The sequence below is a fragment of the Salmo salar genome, chromosome 01, assembly GCF_965601325.2.
Source record: "Salmo salar chromosome 01, fSalSal1, whole genome shotgun sequence".
NCBI classification, from domain to species: domain Eukaryota; kingdom Metazoa; phylum Chordata; class Actinopteri; order Salmoniformes; family Salmonidae; genus Salmo; species Salmo salar.
Window position 1 is genome coordinate 10,643,268 of NC_138291.1, and position 18,326 is coordinate 10,661,593.

At 44.4% G+C, this 18,326-nt stretch overlaps 2 protein-coding genes across 5 annotated transcripts; both read left to right on the forward strand.

Annotated features, from left to right (window-relative positions):
- Positions 1-52: 52 nt before the first annotated feature.
- Positions 53-7,713, forward strand: LOC106610936 (kelch domain-containing protein 2). 3 transcript variants are annotated; one of them, XM_082963748.1, is made up of 14 exons: positions 53-173; positions 814-1,069; positions 1,351-1,430; positions 1,545-1,662; positions 2,014-2,126; positions 4,304-4,385; positions 4,661-4,744; positions 4,861-4,941; positions 5,182-5,240; positions 6,033-6,142; positions 6,225-6,297; positions 6,447-6,534; positions 6,688-6,740; positions 6,962-7,713. In XM_082963748.1, exons 2-14 carry the CDS (start codon positions 842-844, stop codon positions 7,083-7,085), a joined length of 1,293 nt encoding a protein of 430 aa, XP_082819874.1. In that variant the 5' UTR covers positions 53-173; positions 814-841; the 3' UTR covers positions 7,086-7,713. The 3 variants fall into 3 exon arrangements, with proteins under 3 accessions (XP_082819874.1, XP_082819927.1, XP_082819918.1); XM_082963792.1 differs by having other exon boundaries at positions 78-173; positions 836-1,069; XM_082963801.1 differs by lacking the exons at positions 5,182-5,240; positions 6,033-6,142.
- Positions 7,714-12,976: 5,263 nt separating this feature from the next.
- mok (MOK protein kinase) lies at positions 12,977-18,223 on the forward strand. Of its 2 annotated transcripts, XR_001330063.2 has the most exons (13): positions 12,977-13,197; positions 13,426-13,540; positions 13,953-14,042; positions 14,142-14,212; positions 14,338-14,416; positions 14,557-14,605; positions 14,721-14,899; positions 15,080-15,181; positions 15,291-15,464; positions 15,594-15,717; positions 15,933-16,112; positions 16,689-16,885; positions 17,928-18,223. XR_001330063.2 is itself a non-coding variant. In XM_014210955.3 (12 exons), exons 1-12 carry the CDS (start codon positions 13,191-13,193, stop codon positions 16,764-16,766), a joined length of 1,248 nt encoding a protein of 415 aa, XP_014066430.1. In that variant the 5' UTR covers positions 12,977-13,190; the 3' UTR covers positions 16,767-18,223. The 2 variants fall into 2 exon arrangements, 1 of the variants encoding a protein (XP_014066430.1); XM_014210955.3 differs by having other exon boundaries at positions 16,689-18,223.
- The last annotated feature ends 103 nt before the right edge of the window (positions 18,224-18,326 follow it).

The following is an 18,326-nucleotide window of genomic DNA, read 5'->3' on the forward strand; positions in this document are numbered from 1 at the left end:
ACGATTATATTTGACCTCACAAAGATGGCGGAAATAAGAAGTTATTGGTTAATTCCGGTTAGGCATCTTGTAATTGACGACTTCAACCAGATGTCGCATAATAATCACTGAACAAAAACATAACGTTTCACACTGAAGGCCAAAGCAGACGTGGACCATTTAAAGCAGACTACGTAAGTGTCTTTTTTGTTGTTGTTGCAAGGTTGCATTAGTTCCCTTTTTCAAAGTTTAGGTGGCGTTAAAACGCAGTTAAATTGATTGATAGGGCGAACGTTAGCTAGCTTGCAGACACGGCTAAGTTTGCTAACGTTGGCTAGGTAGCTTTCGGTGTCACGTTGAGTCGGTGTAGGCTTAAAATGCTTGCTGAAAACTAGTCTTTTTGCACGAGCTACGCATTTGTATTGTCTTCATGATGGCACACAAGCCAACATCATGACTTGTGTTTCCATGTAAACCAACCAACAGTCAGTGCATCAGCCATGGTGGTACTAAAACAGTTGCCAGCTGTTGATATTAACTTACTTAGCTGGCAACAACAATTCTAGTCCTACCCAGTAACAGCTAACGCGCTATCTTTGGCATTTTACTATCTGAATTATTTGTAAATCTCTTAGAATTCATACTGTAAAACGTATTCTCTTTTTAGTCATACTAACCCTGTTCATAACACAGCCCATTGGTAGCTGAGCTACCTGCTTAGCTATATCCTATAGCTGCATGTTGGGATGAGACTTCTTAACTATAGTGAATGTCTGTATTGTTACAATACCTCTCATACTCCTCTACTCTGAAGCCCTGTGTATGCAAAACTAGGTAGCTCTCATCTCCCATCCAGGTGATCATGGATGAAATAGAGGAGGACATTCCTGACCGCTTGCCTGTTGAGGAGGGGGATGAAGAGGAGGGAGAATTTGACTGGGTGGTGGACGAGGCTGATGAACTCGATGATGAGGATGTAGTTGTTCTGGACACAGAAGCAGAGCCCTTTGAGTTGGAGCAGCCAGCTGAGCGCAGTGGCCACATAGCAGCGGTGGATGGACACTACATGTATGTTTGGGGAGGATATAAGGTAAACAAGTATGACAGGCCTTCTGAATAGACTTTTGTTTATATGATAGTGTATCTAAATAATTTAATTTGGAACTATACCATTTTAATCAATGATTGAAACAATGATCAATGAGTCTTCAATCAATTATAGTTTTTATTGGAAGATTTGCCGTCGGCTTTTGACCTATGATACCATTTGCCACAGTCCACTTTGCCAGAGATAACACAGCCGAACCCTAGCCAACATGTTTACAGATGATTTAATTCCATTGACTTCCCTCTTGTTTGTCTTGTCATTAGAATTCCCAGACCACTGGCTTCTTTGACTTATACTTGCCAAGGAATGAAATCTGGATCTACAACATGGAGACAGAACGATGGTAATGATTTTAAACATCCTTTTGTTAGTGTCTAGCGTGTCTCAAATTATATGGCTCCCTATATAGTGCCCTACTTTTGACCAGAGCCCTTATATCTACCGTCTGTATTTGCAGGAAGAAGCAGATGACTGTGGGTAACCTGCATACCTCTATGTCTGGCAGCTGTGGAGTGTGTGTGGATGGCGTCCTCTATCTGTTTGGAGGCCACCATGCCAGGGGAAACACTGACCGGGTGAGAATAGACCGTGTGTGCATGTGCGTGGACTCTGTTATGTCTTGTAGAATCTTGGCACCTAAGGCTGTGACCAGTCCCTCCCTTTCCAGAAACTGTGTTTACAAAAATATTTTATGTGCTGCACGCTAAGAACTATGTTTTTGAGGATTTCTTTGGTTAAAATCCCCACTTTCAGCATCGGATGTTAATTCACCACGGCAGGATTTATTTATTTATCTCCATCTCACCTCAGAAGCCTGTTTTCCAACAAACCATTTAAATGTTAATGTCCGTTACGAAACTTATGATGTAACTTTTTTGATTTCATACCATCTCAACGTTGGCCCTGTTCTGCTCCGTGGCCTTCAGGTCTTCCGGCTCCCTCTCCGAACACCGGCCCTCTGCTGGGAGGAGATGAAGGATCTCAAGGGCCTGGCCCCGTCCTGCAAGGACAAACTAGGCTGCTGGGTCCACAAGAACAGGTGAGGTGGCCCGTTGGCAGGCAGTGAGGTAGATTATAGAACAGGTGAGGTGGCCCATTGGCAGGCAGTGAGGTAGATTATAGAACAGGTGAGGTGGCCCATTGGCAGGCAGTGAGGTAGATTATAGAACAGGTGAGGTGGCCCATTGGCAGGCAGTGAGGTAGATTATAGAACAGGTGAGGTGGCCCATTGGCAGGCAGTGAGGTAGATTATAGAACAGGTGAGGTGGCCCATTGGCAGGCAGTGAGGTAGATTATAGAACAGGTGAGGTGGCCCATTGGCAGGCAGTGAGGTAGATTATAGAACAGGTGAGGTGGCCCATTGGCAGGCAGTGAGGTAGATTATAGAACAGGTGAGGTGGCCCATTGGCAGGCAGTGAGGTAGATTATAGAACAGGTGAGGTGGCCCATTGGCAGGCAGTGAGGTAGATTATAGAACAGGTGAGGTGGCCCATTGGCAGGCAGTGAGGTAGATTATAGAACAGGTGAGGTGGCCCATTGGCAGGCAGTGAGGTAGATTATAGAACAGGTGAGGTGGCCCATTGGCAGGCAGTGAGGTAGATTATAGAACAGGTGAGGTGGCCCATTGGCAGGCAGTGAGGTAGATTATAGAACAGGTGAGGTGGCCCATTGGCAGGCAGTGAGGTAGATTATAGAACAGGTGAGGTGGCCCGTTGGCAGGCAGTGAGGTAGATTATAGAACAGGTGAGGTGGCCCATTGGCAGGCAGTGAGGTAGATTATAGAACAGGTGAGGTGGCCCATTGGCAGGCAGTGAGGTAGATTATAGAACAGGTGAGGTGGCCCATTGGCAGGCAGTGAGGTAGATTATAGAACAGGTGAGGTGGCCCATTGGCAGGCAGTGAGGTAGATTATAGAACAGGTGAGGTGGCCCATTGGCAGGCAGTGAGGTAGATTATAGAACAGGTGAGGTGGCCCATTGGCAGGCAGTGAGGTAGATTATAGAACAGGTGAGGTGGCCCATTGGCAGGCAGTGAGGTAGATTATAGAACAGGTGAGGTGGCCCATTGGCAGGCAGTGAGGTAGATTATAGAACAGGTGAGGTGGCCCATTGGCAGGCAGTGAGGTAGATTATAGAACAGGTGAGGTGGCCCATTGGCAGGCAGTGAGGTAGATTATAGAACAGGTGAGGTGGCCCATTGGCAGGCAGTGAGGTAGATTATAGAACAGGTGAGGTGGCCCATTGGCAGGCAGTGAGGTAGATTATAGAACAGGTGAGGTGGCCCATTGGCAGGCAGTGAGGTAGATTATAGAACAGGTGAGGTGGCCCATTGGCAGGCAGTGAGGTAGATTATAGAACAGGTGAGGTGGCCCGTTGGCAGGCAGTGAGGTAGATTATAGAACAGGTGAGGTGGCCCGTTGGCAGGCAGTGAGGTAGATTATAGAACAGGTGAGGTGGCCCGTTGGCAGGCAGTGAGGTAGATTATAGAACAGGTGAGGTGGCCCATTGGCAGGCAGTGAGGTAGATTATAGAACAGGTGAGGTGGCCCATTGGCAGGCAGTGAGGTAGATTATAGAACAGGTGAGGTGGCCCATTGGCAGGCAGTGAGGTAGATTATAGAACAGGTGAGGTGGCCCGTTGGCAGGCAGTGAGGTAGATTATAGAACAGGTGAGGTGGCCCATTGGCAGGCAGTGAGGTAGATTATAGAACAGGTGAGGTGGCCCATTGGCAGGCAGTGAGGTAGATTATAGAACAGGTGAGGTGGCCCATTGGCAGGCAGTGAGGTAGATTATAGAACAGGTGAGGTGGCCCATTGGCAGGCAGTGAGGTAGATTATAGAACAGGTGAGGTGGCCCATTGGCAGGCAGTGAGGTAGATTATAGAACAGGTGAGGTGGCCCATTGGCAGGCAGTGAGGTAGATTATAGAACAGGTGAGGTGGCCCATTGGCAGGCAGTGAGGTAGATTATAGAACAGGTGAGGTGGCCCGTTGGCAGGCAGTGAGGTAGATTATAGAACAGGTGAGGTGGCCCATTGGCAGGCAGTGAGGTAGATTATAGAACAGGTGAGGTGGCCCATTGGCAGGCAGTGAGGTAGATTTTAGGTCTAATTCATTGCTCCGTTACATATTGTTGTTGCGACATTACATATTGCCTCTAAAGAAAGAGATGTTTATTTTGATGAATGTTTCTCAATGAACTACTCTGTGTGTCGACAGGCTAGTATTCTTCGGGGGCTACGGCTATATGGCACAAGGAGCTCACCGAGGGACATTTGAATACGATGAAACTTCATTCATGGTATGGTCAATTAATTCTACAACTCTGCAGCTGCTTTTTAACGGCAGTATGAAAACAATGGTCTGTTTAGTCTATTAGTCTGCAGCAAAGGGAGTCATCAATAAGGGTAAATCCTTGGTTGTGTTCATTAGGACAAAACGGAAGAAAATGGACTGAAACAGGGAGGGACAACCTGGACTTGTCCAATAAGAGTTGCCAATTTTGGTGTTTTGTAGAAAAATGTTTTGTGTTGCATGGCCTAATGAACACAACCCCTTCACTGTGTGTTGTAACAGGGAGATAATCCGGGGCGGGGCTGGAACAACCACATTCACATCTTAGACCTGGAGACGTCCACTTGGAGCCAGCCAGTCACCAAGGTAACGCCATTCCCAGAAATCCGGTCATGACTTTGTGTTGGAAGCCATTTTGTACAGCTGTCTCAGTGGGAGCCCCATTCTCACCCCTCCTTTCCCTCCCTCTCTCCTGGCGAAAGGGCAACGCCCCCTCTCCCCGGGCAGCGCATGCCTGTGCCAAGGTGGGCAACCGAGGCTACGTGTTTGGGGGGCGTTACAGGGTAAGTAGGAATGTTCTTTGAAAATAGAGCTTACACAAGTTTCTGCTGAGTTTACAGTCATGCTGTCTAATGTAAAACAATATCACTGGCCTGTAGACAGAGATTTAGGTCTTCACGGTGTTAATTTATATGATTTACATATTGTTATGCCTTGTTACATCATAGATTATAAAGGATATTGTGTTCTAAATGTTTGATGCTCTTCCTCCATATGAGTAAGGCTTGACTCTTTCGCAACAGGATTACCGCCTGAATGACATGTACTACATCGACATGGACTCCTGGGAGTGGCATGAAATGTACGCTATGCCAACTTATCCAAAATGTCTTCATGCATGTTATAGTGTTAAACACATCCATTTTTTATGGGAGGATGTTGTGCTCTTACCCATGGATGTCCCTGTATGTTCACCATGATGGTACTAACAACTCTTAACCCCCTCCACCTCCCCACGCTCCCCTCCACCTTCCCCGGTCCCATCTCCCCTCCATCTCTCCCGGTCCCATCTCCCCTCCATCTCTCCCGGTCACATCTCCCCTCCATCTCTCCCGGTCCCATCTCCCCTCCATCTCTCCCGGTCCCATCTCCCCTCCATCTCTCCCGGTCCCATCTCCCCTCCATCTCTCCCGGTCCCATCTCCCCTCCATCTCTCCCGGTCCCATCTCCCCTCCATCTCTCCCGGTCCCATCTCCCCTCCATCTCTCCCGGTCCCATCTCCCCTCCATCTCTCCCGGTCCCATCTCCCCTCCATCTCTCCCGGTCCCATCTCCCCTCCATCTCTCCCGGTCCCATCTCCCCTCCATCTCTCCCGGTCCCATCTCCCCTCCATCTCTCCCGGTCACATCTCCTCTCCCGGTCCCACGTCACATCTCCCCTCCATCTCCACCTCCCCCGGTCCCATCTCCATCTCCCCCGGTCCCATCTCCCCTCCATCTCTCCCGGTCCCATCTCCACCTCCCCCGGTCCCATCTCCACCTCCCCCGGTCACATCTCCCCTCCACCTCCCCCGGTCCCATCTCCACCTCCCCCGGTCCCATCTCCCCCTCCACCTCTCCCGGTCCCATCTCCACCTCTCCTTGGCCTTCTGCAGGAGTGTTCCTCAGCAGGGTCCTGTGGGACGCTCATGGCACTCCTTAACCCCTGTGTCACCTGACCACATATTCCTGTTCGGAGGCTTCACAACTTCCCGAGAGACGCTCAGTGAGTGAAGAATATTTCATTTTCCTTAAGAGTCCATGGCTCGACCACAATTAATTCCTCTATCTATTTGTCATGTATACAGGTGATGCTTGGCTGTACTGTGTCAGCAAGAACGAGTGGCAGCAGTTCAAGCACAATCACACAGAGAGCCCCAGGTAATATCTCCATACAGATAAACCAATTAATCTTCATGACAATATCACCAAATAAGTGGTTAGGAAAAGAAGCTGCTTGTCTCACTGTGTACATTGTTTGTGTTATGAGTCAGTGGTGATTTTTCTCTGATTGTGTGTGTGTGTGTCAGGCTCTGGCACACGGCCTGTTCCGGTCCTGGTGGGGAGGTGCTTGTGTTCGGTGGCTGTGCCAACAACCTGCTGTCCCATCAGCGAGCTGTGAGTACAGTTAGAACACACCACTCAGTCATAAACTACTAGACCTTTCTTGGTGTCACTTGAAATTAGATCAACAAACAGATTGATAACCAGTTTTACTACCAAGTATAGTTTGAATGCATGGATATGTTCTTCGATTTTCCTTTTCAACAGGCTCACAGCAAAGAGTTGCTGGTCTTCACAGTTCAACCCAAGTCACTCGTCCGGTGAGTAGAAACAGAACTCAGACAATATGGCCCATACACCGAAATACTGTTTTTCCGTTGCATGCCCTAATGAACACAACCCAAAGTCCAGGTCCCTGTTTCAGTCAGTTTCCTTCGGCATTAATGAACACGTCTGCTCTCAAACAGTACATCTTGTGGTCAACCTAAAATTTGCCTTCCCATGCGAAGTGGTAAGTTAAATATTGCCTGATTTGTTCTAGGTTCTGTATGGAAGCAGCGCTGCAGCACAGAGAGTTGCTGTCTGGGTACTGGGACTGTCTGCCTAAACATCTGCTACACACTCTCAGACAGCGGATGGGAGGCATCAACGCCCTGGGCTCATAAGAGCCATACACCACCACGTTCTTTGGGGTGGTAGGGTTGAGTGTGTTTGAGATGGTTGACTGCCATGGCCTTGCTGCTAGCTGAACGAAGAGGACAGCTCACCTGATCTTGTCACCAAGTGTCATGAGGAGTGGGTCGGGAAAAACAAAGTAAATTAATGTAAATCATTTAGAGAAAAAGAGGCTTTTATAGGGACTAGTGTTGGCAAATCCCTTAGGCCAGTCAATCAGCAAACATGGCAACGTTCATTATCCTAATTCTGAGTGCTTACTTTTATGATGTATATATTGTATTGTATTGCATATATATGTGTGAATTTGTTGTGACCGTGTTTAAAAAAAAAAAAGTATATTTTTTTAAGTAAAAGTACCATGTATTCAATCCTGCTGGAGAGGTGGCATACCTTAGATCATGTTAGTCGGAAGAGGCTCGTGTAGCATTTTGTCTGTTTTAATCGGGTAATACCAGTTACATTGGAGCTACATTGCACTGAATTTAATTATCAAGAAGTTACTTGTTTGGTATTATTCTTGTCTGATCTGCACAGCTTTCCCTTGACATTTTTATTCTAAAATACATTTAAAATGTTTAATTTTGAATCAAGAAAATAAACCAGACAAATATGGCAGATCTGAATCTGATCTTTTACATACACACTATCTTGAATGATGAATGTAAAAATCTGTGAAACAACTTGAGGGAAATTAAGGCTTTTCCTGTCATGCATATATTAATTTGCATATTATCGGTCAATTGAAGGCATCAATTAAGTCAGCATTGTCCTATTAAGGGATGGGTTGACTCATTGTCTCTGGTTTTCCTTGGTATCATGATACTGTCCAGATGGGAAGAAATCCCATGACCATAAAAATGTAATAAAATGTATGCACTCTACTGTAAGTCGCTCTGGATAAGAGCGTCTGCTAAATGACTAAAATGTAAATTCATTCTATAGAGCCACTTTAACATTGCCGTGGATGTTTCTAGATAAATCCATATCCTGAAACGAGCGATAAAAGGATGTGAAAACCAGAGCTCCGTTTTCACACTCATGGATGGTTAGTGTTAAGTGACTAAGCAGTCATTCATATGGCCATGGTGCTTGCTTAAATATTCCAGACTGCCAGAATAAGACTGAGGTGAATTTGTATGATTTACTATATATATATATATATATACATACATACAGTTGAAATCAGAAGTTTACATACACCTTAGCCAAATGCATTTAAACTCAGTTTTTCACAATTCCTGACATTTAATCCTAGTAAAAATTCTGCACAATAAATTGGGTGAATTTTGGCCCATTCCCCCTGACAGAGTTGGTGTAATTGAGTCAGGTTTGTAGGGCTCCTTGCTCGCACATGCTTTTTCAGTTCTGTCCACAAATTTGCTAATGGATTGAGCTCAGGACTTTGTGATGGCCACTCCAATACCTTGACTTTGTTGTCCTTAAGCCATTTTGCCACGACTTTGGAAGTATGCTTCAGGTCATTGTCCATTTGGAAGACCCAACCAAGCTTTAACTTCCTGACTGGTGTCTTGAGACAAGGTCCTTAACGATATCATAACCGCCATCGATAAGAGACATTACTGTGTAGCTGTATTCATCGACCTGGCTAAGGCTTTCGACTCTGTCAATCACCACCTTCTTATTGGCAGACTCAACAGCCTTGGTTTCTCAAATGATTGCCTCGCCTGGTTCACCAACTACTTCTCTGATAGAGTTCAGTGTGTCAAATCGGAGGGCCTGTTGTCCGGACCTCTGGCAGTCTCTATGGGGGTGCCACAGGGTTCAATTCTTGGGCCGACTCTCTTCTCTGTATACATCAATGATGTCGCTCTTGCTGCTGGTGATTCTCTGATCCACCTCTACGCAGACGACACCATTCTGTATACTTCTGGCCCTTCTTTGGACACTGTGTTAACTAACCTCCAGACGAGCTTCAATGCCATACAACTCTCCTTCCGTGGCCTCCAACTGCTCTTAAACGCAAATAAAACCAAATGCATGCTCTTCAATCGATCACAGCCCGCACCTGCCCGCCCATCCAGCATCACTACTCTGGACGGCTCTGACTTAGAATACGTGGATAACTACAAATACCTGGGTGTCTGGCTAGACTGTAAACTCTCCTTCCAGACTCATATTAAGCATCTCCAATCCAAGATCAAATCTAGAATCGGCTTCCTATTTCGCAACAAAGCATCCTTCACTCATGCTGCCAAACAAACCCTCGTAAAACTGACCATCCTACCGATCCTCGACTTCGGCGATGTCATCTATAAAATAGCCTCCAACACTCTACTCAACAAACTGGATGCAGTCTATCACAGTGCCATCCGTTTTGTCACCAAAGCCCCATACACTACCCACCACTGCGACCTATATGCTCTCGTTGGCTGGCCCTCACTTCATACTCGTCGCCAAACCCACTGGCTACAGGTTATCTACAAGTCTCTGCTAGGTAAAGCCCCGCCTTATCTCAGCTCGCTGGTCACCATAGCAGCACCCACTCGTAGCACGCGCTCCAGCAGGTATATCTCACTGGTCACCCCCAAAGCCAATTCCTCCTTTGGTCGCCTTTCCTTCCAGTTCTCTGCTGCCAATGACTGGAATGAACTGCAAAAATCTCTGAAGCTGGAGATTCCCATCTCCCTCACTAGCTTTAAGCACCAGCTGTCAGAGCAGCTCACAGATCACTGCACCTGTTCATAGCCCATCTGTATACAGCCCAGCTACCTACCTCATCCCCATACTGTATTTATTTATTTATTCTGCTCCTTTTGCACCCCAGTATCTCTACTTGCACATTCCATCTTTTGCACATCTACCATTCCAGTGTTTAATTGCCATACTGTAATTACTTTGCCACCATGGCCTATTTATTGCCTTAATTCCCTTATTTTACCTAATTTGCACTCACTGTATATAGACTTTTTTTTTTCTTTTTTTTCTTCTACTGTATTATTGACTGTATGTTTTGTTCATTCCATGTGTAACTCTGTGTTGTATGTGTATAACTGCTATGCTTTATCTTGGCCAGGTCGCAATTGCAAATGAGAACTTGTTCTCAACTAGCCTACTTCGTTAAATAACGGTGAAATAATTTGTTCTATTTTTTTTTTAATGTTGATTCAATATACAGAAACAGGACATGTTTGTCCCCAACAAATAGAAGACACATTGTGCAAGCTACTTGTGTCTGTTCTAGATTATGGGGATATTATCTACATGCATGCTTCAGCATCAACACTTAAATCGCTGGATGCTACTTATCATTTGGCACTTAGGTTTATTACGAGTGCTAGCTACAGAACTCACCACTGTGTTTTATATCAAAATGTGGGTTGGACTTCGCTGTCCATGAGACCAGAACAACATGCTCTCGTGTTTGTCTATAAAGCACTTCTGAAGAAACTACCTTCTTGTCATCACCCATCATTATAATTATAATTCATGAAACCAGGTCTGAAGCATGGATTACACTTGAGGCCCATGCGATTTCCACAGAGTTGGGTATGGCTGCCTTTTCCTGTTACGCTCCTTGCCTATGGAATAGCCTGCAGACCAAACTTAAACTTCAGACTCTTGTCCCCCTTGCCCATTTTAAACATTTATTGGAGGATTTTTATATTGCTTGTAACTGCTTCGGGTAATGCAAGTTCTTGTGCTGTTAGGGGAATAACCTATGTGTAAGTGTAATAATCTGCTACTGTATTTTTTTGTGTTATCTGTGATCGTTTTGTTTCTTAATCATTGTACCTAAACTGTATGTGTAAACATGTATACGCAGGGCCCAGCTGTATAAGAGACCTTGGTCTCAGTCTGTGTTCCTTGTTGAAATAAAGATATAATAATATCCACATAATTTACCTTCCTCATGAAGGCATCAATTTTGTGAAGTGCAACAGTCCCCCCTGCAGCAAAGTACCCCCACAACATGATAGTGCCACCCCCGTGCTTCACGGTTGGGATGGTGATCTTTGGCTTGCAAGCCTCCCCCTTTTTCCTCCAAACATAACTATGGTCATTATGGCCAAACAGCTTCATCAGACCAGAGGACATTTCTCCAAAAAGTACGATCTTTGTCCCAATGTGCAGTTGCAAACTGTAGTCTGGCTTTTTATGGCGGTTTTGGAGCAGTGGCTTCTTCCTTGCTGAGCGGCCTTTCAGGTTATGTCGATATAGGACTCGTTTTAGTGTGGACATAGATACTTTTGTACCCGTTTCCTCCAGCATCTTCACAAAGTCCTTTGCTGTTGTTCTGGGATTGATTTGCACTTTTCGCACCAAAGTACGTTCATCTCTAGGAGACAGAACGCGTCTCCTTCCTGAGCGGTATGACGGCTGCGTGGTCCCATGGTGTTTATACTTGCGTACTATTGTTTGTACAGATGAACGTGGTACCTTCAGGTGTTTGGAAATTGCTCCCAATGATGAACCAGATTTGTGGAGGTCTACATTTTTCTGAGGTCTTGGCTGATTTCTTTTGATTTTCCCATGATGTCAAGCAAAGAGGCACTGAGTTTGAAGGTAGGCCTTGAAATACATCCACAGGTACACCTCCAATTGACTCAAATGATGTCAATTAGCCTATCAGAAGCTTCTAAAGCCATGACATCATTTTCTGGAATTTTCCAAGCTGTTTTAAGGCACAGTCAACTTAGCGTATGTAAACTTCTGACCCACTGGAATTGTGATACAGTGAATCACAAGTGTAATAAAAAAGAATTAAAACATCTGTCTGTAAACTATTGTTGGAAAAATTACTTGTCATGCACACAGTAGATGTCCTAACCGACTTGCCAAAACTATAGTTTGTTATCAAGAAATGTGTGGAGTGGTTGAAAAACGAGTTTTAATGACTCCAACCTAAGTATATGTAAACCTCCGACTTCAACTGTATATATATATATATATATATATATATATATATATATATATATATATATATATATATATATATATATATATATATACTGAACAAAAATATAAAATATAAATGCAACATGTAATGTGTTGGTCCCATGTTTAATAAGCTGAAATAAAATAGCCCAGAAATAGCCCAAAAACTGATTAAACAGCATGATCATTACACAGGTGCACCTTGTGCTGGGGACAAAAGGCCACTAAAATGGGCAGTTTTGTCACACAATGCCACAGATGTCTTTAGTTTTGAGGGAGTGTGCAATTGTCATGCTGACTGCAGCAATATCCATCAGAGCTGTTGCCGGATAATTTAATGTTTATTTTGATACCGTAAGCCACCTCCAACGTTGTTTTAGAGAATTTGGCAGTATGTCCAACCGGCCTCACAACCGCAGACCATGCCAGCCCAGGACCTCCACATCCGGCTTCCTCAACTGCGGGATCTTGCCAGCCACCCAGACAGCTGATGAAACCTAGGAGTATTTCTGTCTGTAATAAAGCCCTTATGTGGGGAAAAACGTTTTCTTACTGGCTGGGCCCGGCTCTCCAGTGGGTCGGCCTAGCTCCCAACTAGGTAGGCCTATGCTCACCCAGTTGTTGCAAGTTGCGTTTATATTTTTGTTCTGCATAGATAGCCACCCAGCCAGCCACTGTAACGCCTCAATCACACCGATTGTGTTTTGCATTTTGGTACACCAGAAGTACATTCATTTCCAGTGGAACGCTACGTGTGCCTTGCACTATTGCGTTACAGAGGCCTAATTAGTACGTTATGTGTGGTGCATACGTTGGATTTATCTAACATATGCGTAGACGGTTTGACAGAGATGGTAGCAGACGGTTAATGTTGAACTTTTGTTGCACACATATCCAAATTGTGCTGCGTAACAATTTTCCAATGTCGGTGTGATCGAGGCGTAAATGTATTGTTTTCAGGTCAGAGAGTTGAGGGTGAGGCGTGCCTGGTTACCAAGGTGACGGCCCAGCTAACATGGCTAGCTAGAGCAGCAAGGCGTTTCTCTCTCCAGCCTTTCAGTCTTGGAGGAGCTCGCTAGATCAGCCAACTAGCAATCTTGCCACAACACGGCTGTTCCATGAAATTATCGCAATGTGTTATTTAAATATAGGACTAGTATGGATAATCTACTTCTGTGCAGTGAACACTTTGAAGAATGGATAGTACGTTGATCGCTTGCTTGCCTGTACTACGTTACTAGCTAGCGTTAGCTAACCTTACATTGGCTAGGAAATATCGTGGCATGTCAAATTCTTTTTCCAGGCAACTTTTCATATTCTCATATAATTATACAGCTAACATTAGACAGCTGCTAGCTAGAGCTGCATGTTTTTTTCTTAATTATTACAAGAGTAACGTTAGCTACATGTCTAAACTGTTTTGTTATGCAGATTACAAGATAATCAACAAAATTGGAGAAGGGACATTTTCAGAAGTGGTGAAGGCTCAAAACCTGAAAGATGGGAAGTATTATGCGTGTAAAACGATGAAGCAGTCACTCAGCAGGTAACTAACTATCAGGGGTGCTGCCTGCTGTTTGCCTTGGGGTGCTCCACGTCCTCTGTGTGTGTGGACCCTCACCTTGAATCTTGAGCTAGCAGCATGACACCCTTACCTATCCAACTGGAAGTCACTGTCAACATGCCCTGACTGTGACCCAGTGAGGTTGAGTTCGGCTAGGCACAATGTTGCTTTTTAGAACAGATTTTTCTAAGCCTGTAAATTAACGTTTAACCTATATAGCTAACTACTCTCAATTTAACTACTCCATTTTGTGAATCGTCTTTGAAAATAAGTCATGACATGATACATGTTCTCAACAATGTAAAGAAAGTTAATTTAACATGTGTTGGTGGTTATCAGTCTGTTACAGAGTTAATAACAGGTTTCGCTACATGTTTTTTGGTTTGTTGTTCAGCCTGGAACAGGCCAACAACCTGCGAGAAGTCCAGGCCATGAAAAGACTGAACCCTCACCCAAACATCATTCAGCTGCATGAATTGATATTGTGAGTACAATGTTTGTCCCTGTCTTTTAAATTGTTTGTGTGAAGCCTCAACCGAATAATAACTTGGTAATTTTGTCTGATTAATTCAATGTGTTACAGTGACAAAGAGTCAGGGACTCTGTCCTTGGTATGTGAACTGATGGAGATGAACATCTATGAGTTCATACGAGGTCAGACACACAGTGAAACTGCTACTGTGAATGACATAAAACGTCTACCACAACTGTAACTACAGCACATCAAATACTATTCCCATTCAGTTATCTTGTGTATTGCTAACTTGTCTCACTTGCAGGGAGGCAGCAACCTTTGCCAGAAAGTAAAATCAGACACTACATGTACCAACTCTGCAAGTCACTCGATCATATGCATAGGTAAGAATGAAAATATTGAGATGGGATCTTGTCCATGTATAAATACATTTCCTACAGACGAAAGACAGAGGGTGTTAAGGGTATGTTTTTTTGCTTCCCCTAAAAGTAAACAGTTGTACCCTGTTGTTATCTTGGTACAGCAACGGGATCTTTCACCGGGACGTTAAGCCAGAGAACATTCTAATCAAAGTAAGTAAAAAAAAGAATGATGCTGAAAACCTTGCCTGCTGATTGGTAAATCAGAACTGTTACTGTTACATTGTTTACCATATGTTGTCCATGACTTGGTTGGTTGCTTCCATAGCACGACGTGCTCAAACTTGGAGACTTTGGCTCATGCAGGAGTTTGCACTCCAAGCCCCCCTACACAGAGTACATCTCCACCCGCTGGTACAGAGCCCCAGAGTGCCTCCTCACAGACGGCTATTACTCACACAAGATGGACATGTGGAGTGTAGGATGTGTTTTCTATGAGATCATCAGGTACCTTTCATCGATCATCAAATTAGATACAGAACTGCTTATGTCCATTCTAGTAGGAGACTTTGGTTATGGCTTTAGCGTTGTGTTCCTCTACGGCCGAAGCCACAGACATTCGTGAACAGCTGCTGTCGTGTAAATAGCCTTGTTGACATCACAGACGATAATGTTTGTGTATTTCAGTCTCAGCCCTCTGTTTCCGGGAACCAATGAGTTGGATCAGGTGACCAAGATCCATGATGTTTTGGGTACACCTGACAGCAGTCTCCTTCAAAAATTCCCTCAGTACGTTTGTTAGATACGCTTATCATGTAATGAAGACCAATGACTTACAGTATGTTCAGTGGAAACCATTGTCCTCAGTGACAGTGTTGTACATACATTTTTTTGACAGGTCTAGGGCGATGCGTTTTGACTTCCCTCTGCGGAAAGGCAGTGGAATATCTCAGCTCATCCCAAACTGTTCAGCACCCAGTCTGTCGTTGCTCTACCAGATGCTGACCTACGACCCAGAGGAGCGCATTGGCGCAAGAGCGGCGCTACAGCACATCTTTTTTAGAGAGCTACGGTAAGCACATAAACTGTACTGTATAACAAATACATAGACATACTGTGCTTTATAATTGTAGTATGAGAGATAAAGTATTTAATTGAATTCATATGGTAAATGCTATCTTCCCTCCTGTCCTTGTCTCAGGCTGGCGGAGAGGAGAGCTGATAGTCTGCGCAGAGCCATTGTGACTGTAGAGGGAGGAGAGAGCAGTGGGACCCCCCACTCTGTGGATCACCTGCGGCGCATGGCCAGACAGGGCAGGAGGCAGGTAAGAGACGGACACATCTCCTAAAAAGGTTGACCCAACATCACATTTTATGAGTAATCAACCACATTACAAAGGGTAGGATAAAATGTTTTAATATGCTACATACTGGGAAAATGACAATATTCCATAATTTGGATGTACTTTTCCCTACTATGATGGGGCTATAGTCCCTTATGATGGCATAATATTCTTCTGTTTTTCTGCACAACATTAAGCACGTTGCCGAGCCTCTGATCAGACGCAACGCCCCACAGGTGGAATTACCAAAGCTCAATGTGGTAGTGCCTGCACCCCAGATTACCTACCCTGTTAGCACAGTGCCAGTTCTCACCATCACTCACCGTGGGTCCCTCCCAGCCATCACATCAAAAAAGTGCCACTCACGGTTGGCTAAGGTAAACACACTGTATTACGGTGTACATTTTAGGACATCCCTATGGGAAAGGGGGATACCTAGTCAGTTGTACGACTGAATGCCTTCAAATGAAATGTGTCTTCCACATTTAACCCAACCCCTCTGAATCAGAGAGGTGTGGGGGGGCTGCCTTAATTGACATCCACGTCTTCGGCGCCTGGGGAACAGTGGGGAACTGTTTTGCTCAGGTGCAGAACGACCAATTTTTACCTTGTCAGCTCGGGGATTCGATCCAGCAACCTTTCGGCCCCAACGCTCTAATCACCAGTATGGCTACTCCCTACGACAAAATGTCCTGTACAGACATGACTTTATTGCACATCATAAAGACAATCTGAGGCTGTATGTGTCAAGAATCTGAGTAGGACTGCTGGTCTAGGATCAGACCCCATCTATCCATGTAATCTTATTCATTATGATCTAAAAAGCAACACACATCCTAGATCAGCATTCCTACTCCGAGACCCTTGATATACAGCCTCAGGACTCAATAGAATAGCGTCCATGTGTTCATATATTTCTGTTAACCCCGTTTTATCTCCTCTTTACCCAACAGCCAAGGGATGAATCCCACTGCTCTGCTTTCAAGACCTACTACATGCCTCCTCTGGATAGGAAACCTGGTGGCTACTGAGAGACCCAATTTTTAACAACTGTTGCTATTCAACAGACCTGTTGTACATACTCAGATCTGATTTGGTTAGACATTGTTGAACAAAGCTACTTCGCTACTTCAAAGCCTGCTGCTTTCTGGTGAGCAATGCTAACATGGTGTTGGACAAAGGAATGTCCCATAGCAATAATTACCAGGGTTAATTTGTATAAGTCATCATTCCGGCAGATGAAATACAACATGATCCCCAAAGTATATTTGACTCTGTCATCAGTGTTAGGCAAATGAGAAGATGCCTATTGACCGTTAATAACCCAACCATTTCCTAACTAGGTGTGTCATGTTATTAACGGTTGTTGATAAATTTGCTCAAAAGTGAGCTAATGACTACTCGCATGCAATGCAGAACTTCAATGAGGAGCTCTGATATACACTGAATGTACAAAACATTAAGAACACCTGCTCTTTCCATGACAGACTGACCAGGTGAAAGCTATGATCCCTTATTGATGTCACTTGTTAAATCCACTTCAATCAGTGTAGATGAAGGGGAGGAGACGGGTTAAAGAAGGATTTTTAAGCCTTGAGACATGGATAGTGTATATGTGCCATTCAGTTTGTGAAGTTGCAAAACAAAATATTTAAGTGCCTTTGAACGGGATATGGTAGTAGGTGCCAGGTGCACCAGTTTGAGTGTGTCAAGAACTGCAACAATGCTGGGTTTTTCCACGCTCAACAGTTTCCTGTGTGTATCAAGAATGGTCCACCACCCAAAGGACATCCATCCAACTTGACAACTGTGGGAAGCATTAAAGTCAACATGGGACAGCATCCTTGCGAAACACTTTCAACAACTTGTAGAGTCCATTCAATGAGAAATATGAGGCTGTTCTGAGTGCAAAAGCAGGGGGTGCAACTATGTTCCTAATGTTTTGTACACTCAGGGTATTTAATAAAATGATGAAAGATCAGGTGTTAGTACCTTGGTAAGTTCATTGATTCAGCACATGATTCAGTACATTGTATCCCAGTGCTAGATAAAATCAGATTTTTGGAAATTGTATTTTTTTGCTCACAGAGCATTTCTTTACGATACAATCAAAATTGTAGATTTCCTAGACCACCTGTGACTTCCAAAGCAATAGTCAAGTACATGACCAACAAACTCTCAATGTGTTTTAGTATCGCCCCTGGGCCTGGAGAGCTGCAGGCACGTCATGGTTTTGATTAAACCAACCCGGAAGACCAGGTGGGTTGAATATAGGCAATCACTAAACTGATCAGATGTGGTGCCTAGTTGGAACGAAACCCTTCAGTTCCAGCAGGAGCAGGGTTGCCTACCCCTGTACTACTGCATTGCCATAAGAGTATAACATGTAGAAACTGTATTGAGAAAAAGCAACATATTTTGTAAGTTAAGTTCTGTGATGGTTTTGCCTTTTGTTCTATGACATATTACATAAGATTTTCCAATACTGTGACAGACTGTTTCTAAGTCATTTGAGACAGAGGTATTATTGTACATATGAAAGGCATATACTGTGTACGTCCATACTTATCCCAGCACGTATTGTATGGGAA